Source organism: Oncorhynchus keta, chromosome 14, assembly GCF_023373465.1.
Source record: "Oncorhynchus keta strain PuntledgeMale-10-30-2019 chromosome 14, Oket_V2, whole genome shotgun sequence".
Taxonomy (NCBI): Eukaryota; Metazoa; Chordata; class Actinopteri; order Salmoniformes; family Salmonidae; genus Oncorhynchus; species Oncorhynchus keta.
The window spans coordinates 50,473,173-50,487,661 of record NC_068434.1 but is presented as its reverse complement, the minus strand read 5'-3'; the positions used below and the strand labels follow the sequence as shown (position 1 = coordinate 50,487,661).

Below are 14,489 nucleotides of genomic sequence, written 5' to 3'. Positions count from 1 at the left end.
CTGTCTCTGTCATCTGTCTCTTCATTCATTCTCTTCTCTCTCTCTTTAATGCCCTACTCTCGTTTTCTTACTCATCCTGTTTCACAACAACAAACACATTAACCCACAGAAACATATAAATGTTAACACTAGCGTGACCAATCATCAGACAGTGTTTAATTTTGACACCCCCCACCATCAGAGGCTTATGACTTTTGACTAACCATATTATACTGTGTCTGCTAGGTGATCAGTGGCTGGTATTATCTCCTGGGCGAAGAGCTGGGGAGAAGCAAGCATCTGAAAGTGGCTTCGAGACACCTCACAGGCAGGCAGGACTCTGCTGGTGAATTGAGACGGGCGCATCTGGCTTCTAAGCCACGGGGTAGGTGGGATTCACCGGATAATGAGGGTCCGGGAAAATGGGTCCATTTGGACAGATTTTTCTCTCATTCTTTTTCCTGCTTGCAACTGTGAAAAAGGAAAGTGCTGCGCAGCTACTATATATCTAATAACATTTTATGGCTATTCGAACGGCTCTTGTTTGTACAAGGAAGAGTGGACCAAGGCGCAGCGTGGTAGGCGTACATAGTGTTTTTATTGATGACACCAAAAAAACAAATACAAAACAGCAAACAGTTCTGTTTGGCACAGACACTAAACAGAAAACATGATCCCACAAACCCCAAAAGGAAAATGACAACTAAAATATGATCCCTAATCAGAGACAACAATAGACAGCTGCCTCTGATTGGGAACCACACTCTGCCAAAAACAAAGAAATAGAAAACATAGACTTTCCCACCCGAGTCACACCCTGTCCTAACCAAACATAGAGATCCTTATTATTCTCTAAGTTCAGGGTGTGACAACTATGTCTTTAGTGAAACCGATATGTCCCGTAAACAAATTAATTGAAATGTTTCACTTTGGATTGTCCTGAGTGATTCAACATCAGGGAAACAACGCCGTTGGAAAGGCAGGCTGCTGAATGAGATGCCTGACATACCTCAACGTGCTCTTTTCTCATCCATTTTTCTCCTCCACTTTGACATGCAGGCGATTACGTTTGATCTCCTCTGAGTAGAAGGAGGAAAGGTGGGAGAGGGAGGAGGAGGCTCTCTCTGACATGGAGCTGTTTAGAATGTGCGAAAGCAGCCAATGGTATTGTCTCCATTGAATGGCTCCCTTTCATTCAGGATGTTTTAGGAGACAGTGTTACTGAAGAGAGAGTTGTAAATCACCAAGGTTACACTAAGGAAGCCCTAGTGACAGGATAGGGGGTAGGAGTCATGCAATAAGGACGCATCCCTTTTTCTCTGTCTCTGAAAACAGAAGTCTATGTAACCGCAATCTAGAGTGATCTCCACAGCCCAGAGCTCTCAGCACACGACTCTCTCTGAGTTGAACTCCAGAGCCTTATTGACTCGCTACTGGAAAGCTTACCAGTGCACTCTATCAGAGTGCAGAGAGCTAGTCCGGACGCTGTTTCTTTCATTGCAAAGTGGCTGCTACTTTTGAGCTGAGATGTTTTGGAAGAGCAGTGCTTCAGCTTGGGATTCTATGGACTATGTTTCAGAAGCTGCCTTGTCCAACCATGGTGCTCCAGCCTCTGGGACGGTGCTGCCTTCAAGCCCAGAGAATATGCTATGCTTAACAGTGAGTAGTACTCCATCTCTCCTCCTTTCTAGTTCTAGAGAGGGCAGTACAGTATAGATGAAAGTGTGTTTGACATCCATGTGATTGCCAAAGCATGTGTTGGAAAAATTCATGGATACTGATTCATGGATATTGGCAGTGTTTGGCCTCTAAAAGCTTTAAAGGCACATTTTTCATATTTTTATTTAACCTTTATTTTAGCAGGGAGTCCCCTTGGGACCAAGTGCTCTTTTTCAAGGGAGCTCTGCATGAACACAATTTATTACATTTACAACATACAAAGTAAGTATACTTTGTTACAAGCAATTTAAAAAGCAAAACACATTCCTTCAATTAACACCTGAATTGCCCTAGAGGCACCAGAGCATGAAGGTGCAGAGTACTCTGCAGATTGTTTCATAAATGGGGCACAAAGAAAGTTTACTGTACTTAATTTGGTACTGATCAACGGGACCCCTAGAGTTAGTCATCCACGGCCGCTTTTTTAAATGGAATATCTACATAGGCGTACAGAAGCCCATTATCAGCAACCATCACTCCTGTGTTCTAAGGGCACGTTGTGATAGCTTATCCAAGTTTATCATTTTAAAAAGCTAATTGATCATTAGAAAACCCTTTTGCAATTATGTTAGCATAGCTGAAAACGGGCCTCCTTCAGACTAGTTGATTATCTGGAGCATCAGCATTTGTGGGTTTGATTACAGGCTCAAAATGTCCAGAAACAAAGCACTTTCTTCTTAAACTCGTCAGTCTATTCTTGTTCTGAGAAATTAAGGCTATTCCATGTGAGAAATTGCCAAGAAACTGAAGATCTTGTACAACGCTGTGTACTACTCCCTTCACAGAACAATGCAAATGGGCTCTAACCAGAATAGAAAGAGGAGTGGGAGGCCCTGGTGCACAACTGAGAAAGAGGACAAGTACATTAGTGTCTAGTTTGAGAAGTCCTCAACTGGCAGCTTCATTAAATTAGTACCCGTAAAACCCCATTCTCAATGTCAACAGTGAAGAGGCGACTCCGGGATGCTGGCCTTCTAGGCAGAGTTGCAAAGAAAAATACATATCTCAGACTGGACAATAAAAGATTGGCAAAAGAACACACACTGGTCAGAGAAACTCTGCCTAGAAGGCCAGCATCCCGGAGTGTATATACAATTGAAGTCGGAAGTTTACATACACTTTGGTTGGAGTCATTAAAACTTGTTTTTCAACCATTCCGCAAAGTTCTTGTTAACAAACTATAGTTTTGGTAAGTCGGTTAGGACATCTACTTTGTGCATCACACAAGTAATTTTTCCAACAATTGTTTACAGACGGATTATTTCACTGTATCACAATTCCAGTGGGTCAGAAGTTTACATACAATAATTTGACTGTGCCTTTTAAACAGCTTGGAAAATTCCAGAAAATGATGTCATGGCTTTAGAAGCTTCTGATAGGCTAATTGACATCATTTGAGTCAATTGGAGGTGTATTTGTGGCTGTATTTCAAGGCCAACCTTCAAACTCAGTGCCTCTTTGCTTGACATCATGGGAAAATCAAAAGAAATCATCCAAGACCTCTACAAGTCTGATTCATCCTTGGGAGCAATTTCCAAACGCCTGAAGGTACCACGTTCATCTGTACAAAAAATAGTACGCAAGTATAAACACCATGGGACCATGCAGCCGTCATACCACTCAGGAAGGAGACTCGTTCGGTCTCCTAGAGATTAACATACTTTGGTGCGAAAAGTGCAAATCAATCCCAAAACAACAGCAAAGGACCTTGTGAAGATGCTGGAGGAAACGGGTGCAAAAGTATCTATATCCACAGTAAAACGAGTCCAATATCGACAACCTGAAAGGCCGTTCAGCAAGGAAGAAGCCACTGCTCCAAAACCGCCATAAAAAAGCCAGACTACGGTTTGCAACTGCACATGGGGACAGATAACATAATTTTTTGAGAAATATCCTCTGGTCTGATGAAACAGAAATATAACTGTTTGCCCATAATGACCATTGTTATGTTTGGAGGAAAAAGGGGGAGGCTTGCAAGCCGAAGAACAGCATCCCAACCGTGAAGCATGGGGGTGACAGCACCATGTTGGGGGGGGTGCTTTGCTGCAGGAGGGACTGGTGCACTTCACAAAATAGATGGTATCATGAGGTAGGAATATTATGTGGATATATTGAAGCAACATCTCAAGTCATCAGTCCAAGTTAAAGCTTGGTCACAAGTGGGTCTTCCAAATGAACAATGACCCCAAGCATACTTCCGAAGTTGTGGCAAAATGGCTTAAAGACAACAAAGTCAAGGTATTGGAGTGGCCATCATAAAGCCCTGAACTGAAAAAGCATGTGCGAGCAAGGAGGCCTACAAACCTGACTCAGTTACACCAGCTCTGTCAGGAGGAATGAACCAAAATTCACCCAACTTATTGTGGGAAGCTTGTGGAAGGCTACCTGAAACGTTTGACCCAAGTTGAACTACTATATTTAAAGGCAATGTTACCAAATACTAATTGAGTGTATGAAAACTTCTGACCCACTGGGAATGTGATGAAAGAAATAAAAGCTGAAATAAATCATTTGCTCTACTATTATTCTGACATTTCACATTCTTAAAATAAAGTTGGGATCCTAACTGACCAAAGATATGGAATTTTTACTCAGATTAAATGTCAGGAATTGTGAAAAACTGAGTATAAATTTATTTGGCTGAGGTGTATGTGAACTTCCCACTTCAGCTGGATATAGTCTTAAGTCTGGACACACCTACTCATTCAAGGGTTTTCTTTATCTTTACTATTTTCTACATTGTTAACACATGGAATCATGTAGTATCCAACCACCAATTTAAAAAAATATATATATTTTATATTATTCAAAGTAGCCACCGTTTGCCTTGACAGTTCCCACATATGCAGTGCACTTGTTGGCTGCTTTTCCTTCACTCTGCGGTCCAACTCATCCCAAACCATCTCAATTGGGTTGACGTTGGGTGATCGTGGAGGCCAGGTCATCTGATGCAGCACTCCATCACTTACCCTCTTGGTCAAATAGCCCTTACACAGCTTGGAGGTGTGTTTGGGGTCATTGTCCTGTTGAAAAACAAATAATCCCACTAAGTGCAAACCAGATGGGATTGGTATAGCAGCAGAATGCTGTGGTAGCCATGCTTATTAAGTGTGCCTTGAATTCTAAATAAATTACCGACTGTCTCACCAGCACAGCACCATCACACCTCCTCCTCCATGCTTAATGTTGGGAACCACACATGCGGAGATCAATCGTTCACCTACACTGCGTCTCACAAAGACACAGCGGTTTGAACCAAAAATATACAATTTGGATTAATCAGAGCAAAGGACAGATTTCCACAAGTTTAATGTCAATTGTTCGTGTTCCTTGACCCAAGCAAGTCTCTTATTTTTATTGGTGTCCTTTAGTACTGGTTTCTTTGCAGCAATTCAACCATGAAGGCTAGATTGACACAGTCTCCTTTGAACAGTTGATCTTGAGATATTCGCATTTTATCTTGAGATGTGTCTGATGTGTCTGTTGAACTATGTGAAGCATTTATTTGGGCTGCAATTTCTGAGGCTGGTAATACTAATGAATTTATCCTCTGGATAAACTAACTCTGGATCTTCCTTTCCTGTGGTAGGCCTCATGAGAGCCACGTTCATCATAGCGCTTGATGGTTTTTGCAACTGCACTTGAAGAAACGTAAAGTTTTTGAAATTTTCCGCATTGACTGACCTTCATGTCTTACAATAATGATGGACTGTCATTTCTCTTTGCTTATTTTAGCTGTTCTTGCCACAATATGGACTTGGTATTTTACTAAATAAGGCAATCTTTCTGTATATACCACCCCTTGTCACAGCACAACTGATTGGCTCACACGCATTAAGAAGGAAAGAAATTCCACAAATGAACTTTTAACAAGGCACACCTGTTAAGTCCATGTGACTACGTCATGAAGCTGGTTGAAATAATGCCAGGAGTGTGCAAAGCTGTCATCAAGGCAAAGAGTGGCTAATTTGAAGAATCTCAACTATAAAAAAATATATTGATTTGTTTAACACTTTTTTTGGTTACTACAGGATTCCATGTGTGTTATTTCATAGTTTTGAAGTCTTTACTATTATTCTTCAATGTAGAAAATAGTAAAAAATAAAGAAAAACACTAGAATGAGTAGGTAGGTGTGTCCAAACTTTTGACTGGTACTGTATATATAGCCTTAGCCATATAGATCATCTTTTTACATTTTAATGTCAAATTTGACTTCTGCTATTAGGTTTTGCGTCAGCATTTCTCTAGCAGAGTTTTAATGGAAAGGAATGGACTAGCAACAACATCCACAAACCAATCATGTGGACACCCCCCACCCCCCACTCTTACTGTAATAAGTTAAAAGTGCTTATGCTGATAATAGAAAAAGGCAAAATAATGACAGGGAAGTGTAGGCTATTGATGTTGGTGTCTTTCAAATAGCACTTCATTGTCCTGCCCTCTAACTCTCTTACTCCACCTTCCTCCAGTCTGCTTGGCATTCTCTACGTTTCCTAGTCCCACAGACAAAGATGGGAAGTAGCAAAAGCCAACATTTTGGCTGTAATTTGAAGCTGGGGCATCGCAGTGTTTTAAGTTTAATCTGCTGTTTGATTCCACGTACAAGTACTGTGGGTGTGTCGGAAATGGTACCCTATTCCCCATGTAGCCTAGTGTACCACTTTTGACCAGAACCTATGAGAATAGCCCTATGAAGCTCAAGTCAAAAGTAGTGCACTAAAGTATACAGGGAATAGGGTGCCATTTTGGAAGCACTCTGTGTTTTCCCTCCTGTAGAGGGAGGGGCCTTTTCAGCCCACAGTGGAAGCTGGTCAAACAAATAACTTTTTTCTTCGCCTCAGAATCAGGGATTCACAAACCCTCACTTTTTGAATAATGTTTTAATTTCTTTACGATTGAAAAAAAATGTGTTGTATTGTCTGCTGTCCAAAGCATTACTGTTATTCTGTGGTGGAAATTAAAAATAACTTATGTTGAGTCATTTAACCGTAACACAATAAAAACAACACAAAGATAAAATTTGGAAATAAATATAAAATAGATCGTACAATAAACTTTTCTACTAAAACCATCCTTCCTAGTCCTTCCATGAAGGCACTTCAAAGTACTTTACACATCTTTTCACAAACCCTGATTCCTATGAAGGTGACGAGAAGTACATTTATTGGAAATTTGTGTGTGGGTTAACATGAGTCACACGAGACTAGGGTAAATGTACCGAGAGTGGAGGGACACCACTGTGCCTGTTTAGTTCAGGAAACACGTTGGCTTATCAAGCACCGACATACTGCTTGGCCACAGGTTGGGGGTTGGAAGGTGGTTTCCTGCTATTCTTCTGCCGAGTTGGGTTCCCATGAGTGGAAATGCTTGGTTCACAGCATTAGAGTCCAGCAAAGCAGGCTACTGGTCCCACTTCACATTGCACTTGCTCTATCTGATATCTTACTGAATAATATGCTATCTGCCGCATGTATAATTTAATCTGCTGAAGCTATGCATACCATCCACGGGCTTTGCAGGGTCTGCATCGGACGGAATCTGCCTCAGGTTTGTCATACTACTTTCTTCAGGTCTGACACAGTTGGGGGGGGGGGGTAGAAAAGGACTGGGGAACAGGTTATTGTGATTGTGTGCACTGGGAGACTAATACATGTAATATATCAGCAGTGTTGTATTAGCAGTGCTCTCATTCGATAGGTGCAGGGGGACATTCTGCCCACACATTTTTTTATAGGATTGAGGTCAGGGCTTTTTGACGGCCACTCCAATACCTTGACTTTGTTGATATTAAGCCATTTTCCACAACTTTGGAAGTATGCTTGTGGTCATTGTCCATTTGGAAGACCCATTTGCGACCAAGCTTTAACTTCCTGACTGATGACTTGAGATGTTGCTTCAATATATGCACATAATTTTCCTACCTCATGATGCCATCTATTTTGTGAATTGCACCAGACCCTCCTGCAGCAAAACATTCCCTCCCCCAACATGATGCTGTCACCCCCGTGATTCACGGTTGGGATGGTGTTCTTCAGCTTGCAAGTCTCCACTTCGTTCCTTCAAACATTACTCTGGTCACTATGGCCAAACAGTTCTATTTCTGTTTCATCAGACCAGAGAACATTTCTCCAAAAAGTACGATCTTTGTCCCCATGTGCAGTTGCAAACCGTAGTCTGGCTTTTTTATGGCGGTTTTGGAGCAGTGGCTTCTTCCTTGCTGAGTGACCTTTCAGGTTATGTTCGATATTGGACTCGTTTTACTGTGGATATAGATACTTTTGCACCTGTTTCCTCCAGCATCTTCACAAGGTCCTTTGCTGTTGTTCTGGGATTGATTTGCACTTTTCACACAAAAGTACGTTCATCTCTTAGTTGACGGAACGCGTCTACTTCCTGAGTGGTATGAAGGCTGCGTGGTCCTATGATGTTTATAATTGTGTAATATTGTAATATTGTATGTACAGATGAACGTGGTACCTTCAGGCATTTGGAAATTGTTCCCAAGGATGAACCAGACTTCTGGAGGTCTACTTTTATTCTGAGATCTTGGCTGATTTCTTTTGATTTTCCCATGATGTCAAGCAAAGAGGCACTGAGTTTGAATGTAGGCCTTGAAATACATCCACAGGAACACCTCCCAATTGACTCAAATAATGTCAATTAGCCTATCAGAAGCTTCTAAAGCCATGACATCATTTTCTGGAATTTTCCAAGCTGTTGAAAGGCACAGTCAACTTAGTGTATGTAAACTTCTGACCCACTGGAATTGTGATACAGTGAAATAATATGTCTGTAAACAATTGTTAGAAAAATGACTTGTGTCATGCACAAAGTAGATGTCCTAACTGACTTGCCAAAACTATAGTTTGTTAACAATAATTTTTTGGAGTTGTTGTAAAACAAGTTTTAATGACTCCAACCTAAGTGTATGTAAACTTCCGACTTCAACTGTAGATCTAAGTTGGCTAAACTTGAAATACATAGCTTAGCTAGCTACTCACTAGCACGTGAGCTTGAGAGATTGTTTATGAGAACTGTGCTAATTCTCTATAATGCCTTCTACATGTACATTATTAGTGAATGTGCATGGTTCTGGTTAAATTTGTAACAAAAAGGGCATTTTCATAGACCGACTTGAAAGCCAGATCAGTGATTATTGCAAAAAGTGCAATTATTTTGATAAAATAATATAATTATTTGTGGGTCTTATGGTTGTGGATAGGCTAACGGGTAGTCTACAGAATATAGCCTTTTGGAATATAATCAAATATGGGGCCTATTGCAACCATCGATGATTATCGCCAGATTATGACTCGCCAGCTGATGTCTCGTCTAACCGTGCTGAACTCCCCTGCACAGCTGATCTCAATTGCAACCATTATAGGTCAACCTTAAATATGTCTGTATTTTTTATTTATTTGACCTTTTATTTAACTAGGCAAGTCAGTTAAGAACAAATTCTTATTTTCAATGACGGCCTAGGAACAGTGGGTTAACTACCCAAATTACTATTACCTTAGTCCTGTTTGCAACCAAAGTCTTTCAAGATATGTTCGCCCTCTGGTTGGTATTGTATGATTGGAAACTAATGTTGGTGTGGCTTATTGTTAATACTTTATTTGTTTCCTATTTTATGTCATCCAAAAGTGTCTGGTATGGTAATTTCTTATCAAGATCATGGGTAAAATATCCCTGGACAGTCCATATTTGAAATGTGTAAATGCATAAAGTCAATCCGGGGGATTGAGTACTTTGTACAGAAGGGTGTGGGCCAGAATCAAACCCACACGGACCTGGTAGGCCTAATATGTGCACACTGAAGGCAGTGGCCTAACCCCTAGACCACCGCATGCCATGTTTGAACAACATTTTGACCTTAGGATACACATGTATGTCGTAGCTTAGTGGAGACCAATATCTATCTGGGGTTATTCATCTATAGAAAACGATGGTTGTTGATGTGTATGTCTGCATTTCAGATACATTTTTGTACGTTTGAATGTTTCAGTAATAGGACGTAGGACTAGCATTTGAACAACCTGGAGATAATTATTTGGATAGCAAGCCCTGATCCCAATGACTTGACTGCCCCTGCATGGAGAGAAACTAAACTGCTATTTTTCAGTGATTTGCAAGGTTCATTTGAATTTCCTTATGCAACAAAAGAGTGATCATGTTAAGATCCAACATCTGTAAAGCCAGTCATCATCTGTGAAACTCATTGTGTTGAAAACCTGTTTATCATCCATAACAATGACTGCTTTCTTGGCACCAACCCATACTAAGCTAAAGGAATTCATCAGAATGCTAGTTGAATAATTTCAGAATAACTGTGCCAGCCAAGCACACCAGAGTAGCTCGAGTGTTGTAGACCTAAGTCCACATAACCAGAGCTGAGATGATTTTTTTCCCCCATTTCTGTTTGAACTGGTGCCATCTTGATTGGGACTATTCAAACACTGTCACTGTCTTTACTGTTAGTCCAAGCCGTGGTTAGTAAGTTAAAGGTCAGTCCACCTCAAAAACCACAAGAAAGAGGATTTCGACCCCCACCATCTGATTGTTGAGAAATTAATCCTGTAGCTAAAAAAATATGTCTAGCATTCCTGCAACATTATTTTGTTGAACTATAATTTGATCTCTGAGAAATTAAGAATTGATTGCACCCAAATTGGCCATTTAAATTTATAGGATTCATATAATATTCAATAAATATATTACCTAACATCTGATTTGAATCACACTTTTTTCTAACAATGAGTTAGACCAGAAGAATCCTACAAATAGTTCTGACCACAAGATGGTGCTGTTCCTGCTATTAATGTTAAAGGTTTAGTTCACTCAAATTACAAAATGAAATATTGGTTTCCTGTAAGCAGTCTATGGACAAGGTATCCGTGCTCTGGTTTTGTTGTCCACAGTTTCAAATGCTAACTTTTTAGCATTTGTGGCACAAATCCAATGCAAGTCATTTTCATGCTTCATGGCCAAGTATCTACAAATTGATTGTGTAGCCCAATGATGTTACTTATAAAAATGCTAATATAGTGTCCATTGACTTGCATTGGATTTGTATCACAAATGCAAAAATGTTAGCATTTGAAACCTTGGCCAGGTAAACAAAACCAAAACAGGTTGCTTTCATACTTTGTCCATCAACTGCTTACAAGGACACCAATGTGCAATTTGGGTGAAATAACCCTTTAAAGTTGAGAGGGGGAATATTTTTTTCCAAAACAATCACCTAATTAGCAGGAACTGCACCATCTGTGGTCAGAGAACCTAGTAATATCAGGATGTAGTATGGGACATAAACCTAACAACTTCAATAACTAATTTCTCTGATCACCAAATTCACTGAGAATGCATTACATAGGATGAAGAAACGATACTCAGAGCCACAGCTCCATACTACTTGTCAGACATGGAGAACTGATACTGTAGATTCGTTGTTGGGCTGGGATTGGTGTTGGGTGGCTTTTGACCATTTCTTTGGATTCCTCAAAGTTTAGTCCAAATTGGATGTTTAGGTACTGTTGAATATTATATGAATCCTATCAAATTAAATGGGCAATTTGGGGGCAATCAATTATCTGAGAGATCAAATTATATTTCAAGGAAATAATGTTGCATGAATGCTAATCTTATCTGCTTTTAACTACAGAAATGATGAATGACCCTTAAGGATGTTCGGAACAGTTCCCATGTTTGTCAGCAAAGGTCTCCTTGGTCAGATCTCCCAGCAACAGCGTGCTCCGCTGTTTCACTGGTGTTTTTAATATCGCTGGCGGCTTGAGGCCGTGGCATTAAAGCTTTTGTCCTGGGAAAGCTCCCATGGAGCCCAACTTTTTTTATTTTTTCCTGACCTGGTTACAAGGGACTCTGCACTGCTGCTGCTGCTATTAGTGGCTGTAGGGGGTCCAAGCCAATGGAAGATGTCACGTTTGAAATGTTTACTTCTGGCCTTGGGATTTTCATGAGATACTGATTCTCACACTGTACTGTATAGCCGTGATCACACTGCACTTAGCCCAGGGTTAACAGCCTTCTTAGCTCTGGGTTAAGAGATTTCAGCCCAGGCTAAGAACAATGCGGTGTAAAAAGGCATTGTTTCTCAATGTTTGTACACTTAGACAGTGATTGATTAATTCTATGATTCAGTGTCAGTTTTTCCTTTTTAAATTTTGATGAATACAATTACATGGAGGAGGGACCTCATTCTACATCAGCAGTTCTACTCTGAGACGCTTTATGAATGTGCTCCCTAATCTAGCTCCACTTTCTTACATGGGTAGGAAGGCAGCAAGTTCAATGGGAATTCAAAGTAATATGATCTCTTTGGCTCTGGCAGGTGACTATCCTTCGGGGTAAAGATGGCTTCGGCTTCACCATCTGCTCGGACTCACCTGTGCGTGTTCAGGCTGTCGATCCAGGTAAGTTGTTGCCTGGTCCCAGATCTAATTGTGCTCTCTTGCCAGCACTATGGTAAGGATGTTTGAGCAAGGCACTTAACGCTAATTGCTCCAGGGTCGCGTGATAACAGGGCAATTCCACGGTAACAGAATGATGCCGAATCTCAGATTTTTTGTTTAAAATGTATATCAAACCAAAAACAATGATTGCAAAGTAAAAAAACAAAAACATACTACTCTATGCATAAGGACGACTTTTAACAATTTCCACTGAATATTTCATAAAAACACATTTACTTGAACAGGGCTCCTAAAAACCAATGAGGAGTTGAAAGGGGCGAGACAACAAAGTTCTATTTTAGTGCCTGGCAATGCAGATGCTCACGAACAGTGTGGGTGCAATGTTTGAATAACATGTATGTGTAAATTTATTTTGCGACGCAAGCGGTGTGGTCAGCATGTAAGGCACTGCATCGCAGTGCTAGAGGCGTCACTACAGACCTGGGTTCGATCCCAGGCTGTATCACAACCTGCCGTGATCGGGAGTCCCATAGGGCGGCGCACAATTGGCACAGCGTCGTCCGAGATAGGGGAGGGTTTGGCCGGGGGGGCTTTACTTGGTCCATCATGCTCTAGCAACTCCTTGTGGCGGGCCGTTGGGCCTGCAGGCTGACCTCGGTCATCAGTTGAACGGTGTTTCCTCCGACATCATTGGTGCAGCTGGCTTCCATGTTAATCAGGTGGGTGTTAAAATGGTTCTTCCTTTAAAAGTTGTGTCATACTGCAGCACACCTTGCGGGCTGCCGCAGAATTCTATGCCACGTTATTTCAGCCATTGTTACCATTAGTGCTAGTTTGACCACTTTGAGGAGCATTTGATAGCCTTCAATATTGGCTGTACCAGAAAATGTAAAACCTGTTTTTTAAGAACAGTATACGGGATTGATTTTTAAAAATGTAGCTTAATTAATATGATACATTTTATGGTTTTTCTATTCCATACAAAATTAAACCTGTTAGGATGGAACGGGAAATATGGCGCTGTACAACGTGACGGTCGGGAGAAGGCTTCAGTACTAAGAGCATAACATTTCCACACCCTAATTGGAGTCTAACCAATACCCAAATGAAGATTCTAGTTAAATAAAATATTGACCTTCAATTGTCTCAAGCCAGTGCACAATATATGAATTTATGGTTAGATCAGAATTGCTGTCATAATCATTGACCTGTACAGAGAATTAAGTCCACATCTCCATCCATGGCTTAGAAAAGGGCTGATTTAGCAAGCTAGCTACTGCAGGACATAAACACAAGCAGACCAGAATCAAACAGGTTTGTCTGACAATGACGACATTTTGCTTAGGATGTGATTTGATTGGTGTGAATCCAAATCCAAACTGGCCAAACATGGGAATTTTGCTGCTCCAGGAAAACCCACAGTTGAGCTCAGGTCAACACTGATTGGCACATTTTTTAAATGTTTTTTTTTAATCAAGGTGGTCTATCTAATTGCTTACTTGCTGGCATCGATCAATCAAATGCAATGGCAGCAATATGTCATACTCTTTTATTCCAGACAGATACATGGGCTACACATACTGAGACACAGGGACACTGTTCCCTCAATCGGATTTCTCGGGTTTGATTCAGCCACTTGCGAATTTACAGAAAATTATGAAAACACAGAGAGATGAAAGACAAATTATTTTCTAATTGTACATTTTTATTGGTCAAATATTTGGGGAAGCCTGGCTTCCTTTGGCATCCATGAATACACACCACTGCACTGTAAAGTCGGCCAATTTCTTTGAAAATGACACAAATATTAATTTCTACAAAGTTTGCTGCTTCAGTGTCTTTAGATATTTTTGTCAGATGTTACTATGTAATACTGAAGTATAATTACAAGCATTTCATAAGTGTCAAAGGGTTTTTATTGACAATTACATTAAGTTGATGCAAAGAGTCAATATTTGTAGTGTTGACCCTTCTTTTTCAAGACCTCTGCAATCCGCCCTGGAATGCTGTCAATTAACTTCTGGGCCACATGCTGACTGATGGCAGCCCATTCTTGCATAATCAATGCTTGGAGTTTGTCAGAATTTGTGGGTTTTTGTTTGTCCACCTGCCTCTTGAGGATTGACCACACGTTCTCAATGGGATTAAGGTCTGTGGAGTTTCCTGGCCATGGACCCAAAATATCGATGTTTTGTTCCCCGAGCAACTTAGTTATCACTTTTGCCTTATGGCAAGGTGCTCCATCATGCTGGAAAAGGCATTGTTCATCACCAAACTGTTCCTGGATGGTTGGGAGAAGTTGCTCTCGGAGGATGTGTAGGTACCATTCTTTATTCATGACTGTGTTCTTAGGCAAA

At 40.7% G+C, this 14,489-nt stretch overlaps 1 protein-coding gene across 5 annotated transcripts in view; it reads left to right on the top strand.

The window, feature by feature from the left end:
- The window catches only part of LOC118394113 (regulator of G-protein signaling 3-like), a 93,112-nt gene that overhangs the window by 12,042 nt on the left and 66,581 nt on the right, over window positions 1-14,489 (top strand). For 4 of the 5 annotated variants that reach the window (XM_052462634.1, XM_052462635.1, XM_052462636.1 and 1 more), the window contains 3 exons: window positions 226-364; window positions 1,559-1,638; window positions 12,051-12,132. In XM_052462634.1, coding sequence (XP_052318594.1) covers window positions 226-364; window positions 1,559-1,638; window positions 12,051-12,132 — 301 coding nt within the window. Of the gene's footprint in view, window positions 1-225; window positions 365-1,558; window positions 1,639-7,061; window positions 7,247-12,050; window positions 12,133-14,489 lie in introns of those variants that run through there. The other variant, XM_052462637.1, reaches the window with a different exon arrangement.